The sequence below is a fragment of the Salvelinus sp. IW2-2015 genome, linkage group LG10, assembly GCF_002910315.2.
Source record: "Salvelinus sp. IW2-2015 linkage group LG10, ASM291031v2, whole genome shotgun sequence".
NCBI classification, from domain to species: domain Eukaryota; kingdom Metazoa; phylum Chordata; class Actinopteri; order Salmoniformes; family Salmonidae; genus Salvelinus; species Salvelinus sp. IW2-2015.
Genome location: NC_036850.1, coordinates 14,019,757 through 14,027,256, shown reverse-complemented (window position 1 = coordinate 14,027,256; position 7,500 = coordinate 14,019,757). Strand labels below are relative to the sequence as shown.

The 7,500-nt window shown below is 42.5% G+C and overlaps 1 protein-coding gene across 7 annotated transcripts in view; it reads left to right on the top strand.

The window, feature by feature from the left end:
• The first annotated feature begins 569 nt into the window (after positions 1-569).
• LOC111969324 (SH2 domain-containing adapter protein F) overlaps positions 570-7,500 on the top strand; it is a 111,344-nt gene continuing 104,413 nt past the window's right edge. For all 7 annotated transcript variants that reach the window (XM_023995380.2, XM_023995377.2, XM_023995376.2 and 4 more), the window contains exon 1: positions 570-1,127. In XM_023995380.2, coding sequence (XP_023851148.1) covers positions 696-1,127 — 432 coding nt within the window. In that variant the 5' untranslated portion in view covers positions 570-695. The remainder of the gene's footprint in view (positions 1,128-7,500) is intronic.

Here is a 7,500-nt window from a genome sequence, read left to right as displayed (position 1 = left end):
AAATGCACAGGTATGCAGTTCTTAGATTATGCTCACTGTTTGCACCTTGGAACAAATGATATGCTCCTACAGTAATCAGGTCTGCCTGTATGGAATGATTTCAAAAATTTATATTCTTCTCTGCTTTTACCATGGGCAGAGACCCAATTCCAATACCTACCACTAAATATCAGTTTTGCACGACGCGTTGTTTAAACATTTGTAATCCCACGTGTGTTGTGGCTCAGGGGGACTTTTGACTAAGTTATCCATACAACAAGCATATTACTTAGAGAACAAATAAGAACATGTAATGAACCTCAGGGAATATTACAAGTAAAACCAAGCATTTTAGTAGGCTAAATAACAGTCCGGTAGGTGGCAGTGATTGTTCCAGGAATGAGGACAGGGAAACGTATCCCACGCTTGCAAAAGCGCTCTCTCCATGTTGCGTAGCGGCAGAGGACTCGCCACAGCCAAAGAGCGCTCTGCTGTCAGAGCGAAAGTGTCAGAGTTGCGGTAGCTCAGAAAGTGCTTGTGCTGGCGTTCGTCGTATGCGACAGTGGATGCACTGAGAGGAGTAGAGTTGTGAATAAAACATTCAGAAGCCAGTCGAGGTGACCTATAGAAAAACAACGCTTAGGAAAACAGAGGCTATTGTTCAGGAAAGGTGCAACGAAATATTTAAATAGACTTGTGAGCAATGCACTGGCAGCATGGCCAGATGGTTCAGGGAACACCTAGGATTCAAAACTACCAAAGCACCACCTCCGGCGCCCCCGAAACCAGACTACAGACATTGTCACGCCGCTGTGACCGGTACGCCTGGCTACCAACAACCAAGCTTCGGGGCCACCTCTCTCTATCCAAGCCCCGCACAGCCGGACATTCTTGCTGCTTACAAACTACAAAAGGAACTGGACTTCGAAGATCCGTACACAGGAGGAAATATTTCGTTTGGAACTGGTCTGGGCTCTGGGGGGTCGCCGGACTTAAAGTATGTGTCACCAAAGCACCGGCTTATAAAGGTGGAAACAATCGAGAAAAGCAACTCTGTTCCGGGCAGCGGTATCGTAGGCCAAGCTGTTGCTGTTGGGAACGTTAAATCTCCCACGTCACCGCCTCCTGAAAAGGAGAATAAAGAAAAGGTACGTTTTTTTGTTTGGTTTTTGGTCTTAGCCTGCCTCTCCAATATCCCACACCAGTAACATTGTGGCCTATGCAGCGTCATAGCCTACACAACTTTGAACAAGTCTAAATTGCTTAGATTTGTTTTTAATGTAAAATGTTACAATCTATCCACCTAGGTTCAATTAAAGAGATGGTTCAATTGTTGTGATGTGGTCATTTTCACTATTCAAACACATTGGTAACCATTGAAAGTGGTGGATCAGATCATGTTACTGTAGTGAGGACTTACTCAAACAGGGAAGGGATAATTGAAACTGGCAGGACTACACTGAAAAAAATATAAATGTGACATGCAACAATGAAAGATTTTACAGCGTTCATATAAGGAAATAAGTAAACTGAAATAAATTCATTTGGCCCTAATCTATGGATTTCACTTGACTGGGAATACAGATAACTTTTAAAACAATGGGGGCATAGATCAGAAAACCAGTCAGTATCTGGTGTGACCATCATTTGCAGCATGACACATTTCCTTCGAGTTGATCAGGCTGTTGATTGTTGTCCAACTACACTTCAATGGCTGTGTGAAGTTGCAGGATATTGGTGGGAACTGGAACACGCTGTCATACATGTAAATCCAGAGCATCCCAAACATGCTCAATGGTTGGCATGTCTGAGTATGCATGCTATTTTCCGCTTCCAGGAGGTGTGTACAGATCTTTGACATGGGGTCGTGCATTATCATGCTGAAACATGAGAAAATGGTGGGTGGATGAATGTCACAACAATGGGCCTCAGGATCTTGTCATGGTATCTCTGTGCATTCAAATTGCCATCGATAAAATGCAATTGTGTTCGTTGTCTGTCGCTTATGCCTGCCCATACCATAACCCCAGCGACTACCATAGGGCACTCTGTTCACAACATTGACATTAGCAAACCACTCACCCACATGACGCCGTACGGTTCTGAGGCCGGTTGGACATACTGCCAAATTCTCTAAAACAATGGATGCGGCTTATGGTAGAGAAATGAACATTAAATTCTCTGGCATCCACTCTGATGGACATTACTGCAGACAGAATGCCAATTACACGCTCCCTCAACTTGAGACATCTGTGGCGTTGTTACAATTCATATTTTAGAGTGTCCTTTTGTCCCCAGCACAAGTTGCACCTGTGTAATGATCATGCTGTTTAATCAGCTTCTTGACAAGCCACACCTGTCAGGTGGATGGATTATCTTGGCAAAAGAGAAATGCACACTAAGGGATGTAAAATACATTTGTGTACATTTTTGTGCATATGAAACATTTCTGGGATCCTTTATTTCATCTCATGAAACATGGGTCCAACACTTTGTTGCATTTTTGTTCAGTGTAGTTCTTTTCAGGTGTTTGTCAATGGCTGGGTCAGTCAGACAGACAACAGCTGCACAGTACATGAGAACTCTAGCTCAGAAATCTTTACTGACACATTTGATTACATTGGATGAAGAAGTGTAGTAGCCTGCATGTCGGTAGGTGAAAGGAAGATACATGCTGTCTTCAAGCATGAAGTTTATTACAATATTTGAAACTCTAACCTTTCAGTGAAGGGATCGTTCTGGATGTTGGCAAAGAAGCCCTTAATCGTCTTTTCCCCCACAGTCAGATGAACATGTGGATCCCATTTATTTTGTATTTCTTTAACCTTTATTTAACTATGCAAGTCAGTTAAGAACAAATTCTTATTTACAATGTCTCTGCTTCCAGTATGAAAACATTCCAATGCCATAAAATGGGGGTACAAATTGGCCAAAACCATTTATTTTATTTACCCTAAGCGAAATAGCCTACTTCAAGTACACTGAACAAAAATATAAATGCAACAATTTCAAAGATTTTACTGAGTTACAGTTCGTGTAAGGAAATCTGTCAATTTAAATAAATAAATAGTGCCCTAATCTATGGATTTTACTGGACTGGGAATACAGATATGCAACTGTTGGTCACAGATGCCTTTAAAAAAAAAAGGTAGGGGTGTGGCTCAGAACCTGTCAGTATCTGGTGTGACTACCATTTTTACCTAATGCAGTGCAATTTATCTCCAACGCATGGAGATGATCAGGCTGTTGATTGTGGAATGTTGCCCTACTCTTCAATAGCAGTGCGAAGTTACTGGAACATGCTGTCCATCCAGAGCATCCCAAATACACTGAATCGGTGACATGTCTGGTGAGTATGCAGGCCTTGGAAGAATTGGGGCATTTTAAGCTTCCAGGAAGTGTGTACAGATCCTTGCGACAGGGGGTCGTGCATTATCATGCCGAAACATGATGGCCGGGGATGAATGGCACGACAATGGGGCTCAGGATCTCGTCACGTTATCTCTGTGCATTCAAATCAATAAAATGCAATTGTGTTCGATGTCCGTAGCTTATGCCTGCCCATACCGTAACCCCACCGCCACCATTGGGCACTCTGTTCACAACTTTGAAGCAAACAGCTCTACCACACGATGCCATATGCCGGTACAGTTCCTTAAATTTAAGATATTACAATCTGTCCACCTAGGTTCAATTTATGAGATGGTTCAATAGTTATGTGATGTTGGCATCTTCACTATTCAAATGCATTGGTTACCATTGAAAGTGGTGGATCAGACCACGTTCCATCATGTGGGGACTTATTCAAACAGGAAATGGATTATTGAAACCGGCAGAACTACACAGTGTATATTTCACTGTTCTCTCACACCTTTGAACTGGGCCTGTGTGAAGGTGCCCAAGTGCACATTTTCAAATAATCCAGACCAGGTTCATTCAACTCTCTGCTCACCAAGCAAAATCGACACTTTTACAACTCTGTCATCTCTGTACCCTAGTCTACTCTGTCCCCGTCATCAACAGATTATGTGTGGACCGGAGACCGATGGGAAGAATGCTTGCGCAGTCAGTCAGTATACACCACGTGCCTTGAAGCCTACTGCTTTTTAGGAACACACACTGGTTCATTGGAAGAAACCTGAGACATTCAATGTCAGTGAGGTAAAGGAAGACTGTGATTCTGTTTATGAATATACATGCCTCACCCTCCAGCGCAGGCAGGGGAGGAGGACCCAGGAAAAGCACAAGTGTGTGTGAGAGTAAAAGTGTGTAAATATTTCTCAACATTGACAACACCCATACTGCATAACTCAGTCTGCTAGTCCCTGTTCTGAAGCACTAACTAATCACCTGTTGCTAGGTATTTGTTTACTCAACCTTACTACTTCAGACAATATCATAGTAGTTTAGTTAGAGCACAGCCAAAACCTTATGCAAGTATGCAAAGTAGTGCTGTGTGTTTACAATTCTGTTATGAAATTCCTTAGTCTCTTAAACAGGTTACTACCTCTTTCCACACCTCCTGTTGTAAGGTGCAGTCTGTTTAGTGTTGAGGGTGCCTGCCTGCCATTCCATAGGAGTTTTTCTATTTCAGTTCAACTGGTGGTCATTAAAATATACCAGTAAGCAGTGTCGTGCACCAAAGGAACATGGCAATTGGCAAGTAATTTAAAAGCTTGAAAACCTCCATATAATAATTGTACAGTAATTTGTGTATTCAGAAATTGTCTTTTAGTTTCTCGTATGCAGTTGTCATCACATTCAACAATGCAGGGTTTTTGGAATTTTATGATCAACAATGTTCCAGAGCTGACCAAATTAAAATAGTTGGAAACTGAAGACTGTTTCCTCACAGCAGCTGACTGCTGTTGGCTAATTAAATGGATTACCGCTGTCTCCTGTTAATTGGGCTTATTTTGATCTTGGTAGTCAATTAGGGATGGAATTCTCAAGCAGGAAAATACTGTTGCCTCTGTRCCCCCCCCCCCCCCCCCCCTTTTTTGTTGTTGCAGTGCACTGGGCACATGTTGGAGGAGCTGGCAGCCAGGCAGATTGTTCTGTAACATGGTTTAAAAATGTTGCACTCTCAAACATGAACATAATAATATGCTGAAATTGTATCACATCCATGTGAGGGGTGGGTGAGTTAGAGGGATTCTAATTCAGAAGACTGGATTTTCATTTAGTACTGTGGTGAAATGGGAGGGGGGGGTTAAGTAATAATGAGAGCAGACCGTCCCCACGAGTTTCATCACTAGGCAACACAGGCCTTCAACCTTACACGTGCTGGCTTTTCCAACAGACAGGCCAAGGTAATGTTGTCAGGTACTGTTCCAGAAGGATCTATTGTCTAGACCCTGTAGGGTCTGTCTGCTGAGATGCACAACTGACATTGGTGTAGTGAGAGTGAGAGACCCCAAGTCTGATGGTTATGAACAGACATGTAGAATAGCCTATTCCTTTTCCAGTAGAACTACCTGTAGAAGCAAATAGGCTTATCAGGTATTACACTGTATGTATTACACTTGTTGTGGATTTGTTTTCGTAGACGGTCATCATAATTTGTTTCAGTTTTGGTTGTCACGGTGAGGATTTTCTAATACAATACCACTAGCATCTGCCCTTCAACGTTTGATAACGGAATTACAAAACAAATCGTCACTGTTACAAAACTTAGTAACTGCACTGTTCTTCAAGTAAATGTGTTTTTGTAAAATGTTCAGTCAATTGTTCAGTCAGTTGTATGGTCTGTGTAACTTTGATATCATTGGTTTTTGTTAGACATACATGTCAACGTGAAAAATCGGAGTCTCAGCATCACCCTGTTACTGTGGAATTGGCCTTTACCAACAACCAGATGTGTAAAATCCTTGCTGCACCCTTACTGTGAGAACATATGATTTTCAGCTGGTTTCTCAGTAAAACGGTATGTGTTCTCTGTTCAGATACAGAGGGGTGGTGTAGACAGGCCTTGAGTGTCAGGCAGTTTCATCTGATGATAATGCTGCATTTCCAAACAGCCTTGTTCTGACATGAGGTTTTAATTATTAAGATATTTCTCAGTTTGTATCGTAGTGGCATATCAAGGCATGTATTATTCTTAGTTTAGGTCTACAGCATATCAAAGAATGCTAGGATTCTGATCTTAAATACATTTCTTCCACTGAACATGATCTATTGTAGACCTCACAATTTATGGACACTATACAGGAACTGAATCGGCTAGTCAATTGTACTGGCAGGAGTGAAGTGTTTGAATGCTGACTATAGGGAGAGAGAGAGAGCTAGGAAGAGAGGACCACACCACTGTCTTGTTACAGCCTGAACCCCATTGATGTTTTAATTACTTGACTAGTGGATGCTAATTATATAACTGCTTACCTAATGCTTGTGCTGCCAATAGCAGAGTCTATGCCGTCTAGTGTTTTGTCTAATCTTAACCCTCCAAAGCTTTTTCATTCAGTTAAATGGGGGGGGTGAAAGCCTTAGTTCATCAATGATACAATGTACTGTATGGTGATTACATGAAACGTAGGCCTCCCCCATTATTGTCCATTTTGATGGACTCTATGGACTTTCTTTTATGACGACGAGCACGTAGGAGCCAGCCACAGGTAAGAGCACCAGCTTGATTGTTTATTTGTTAAATGTTTTCCTGTTTTATAACGACAAGACCTTCATGGTAGAGGGAGATGATCAATTATTATCCAGCTAATTTAAATGCTCTCATCATCGCTCTTCCCCCTGGCATGGTCTCGCCTACTCGACTCGGCACTAACTTCTCAAGGACACATGAAAGTGATGACAGGCACAACTTATGAAATGTGTAAACAAAAGTGATAGTGCATAAGTCTCCCTTGTAAAATCATGTGGCTAAATATATTGCTGTGTGGCTTTATGAATTCATAAACTGTCCTAAGCACCAGGGTTGCTCTGGCCTTGAGACCCTATGCAGCAGTGTTTTAGCCACGTTATAGTTCCCACCATGGCCCACGGAAGCAGTTGAGTGAATGGGGCCTCTTGAGTCCATAAGCCAGTTTCCGTACACTATGTGTAGAATCATGCAGTATAGGATCATAAACACAATACAGGCAGCTGTCCCACAGCCAGCTGAGACATTAGATTTGACAGATTTATTTCATGGTTATTTCCCTCTTTTCCTTCCATGTACCTTATGAACCGCTGAGTCAAAGGCTGTTAAAAAGTCTAGTGATGCATTAGCAGCCGGGGAGGCCATGGCTTATTTGTTTTGTCATTAACATCTTTTATTCCTGTCCTTGAGACCGATTCCTGTCTCAATTGCCAATCTCGGTTGTTCATCTCAAAATCCCATTTTCACTCATTCAGATCACATCTCAGCTGCCTGAGACTCCCCAGCCCAGATCACATCTCAGCTGCCTGAGCCTCCCCAGCCCAGATCACATCTCAGCTGCCTGAGACTCCCCAACACTCCCCAGCCCAGATCACATCTCAGCTGCCTGAGCCTCCCCAACACTCCCCAGCCCAGATCACATCTCAGCT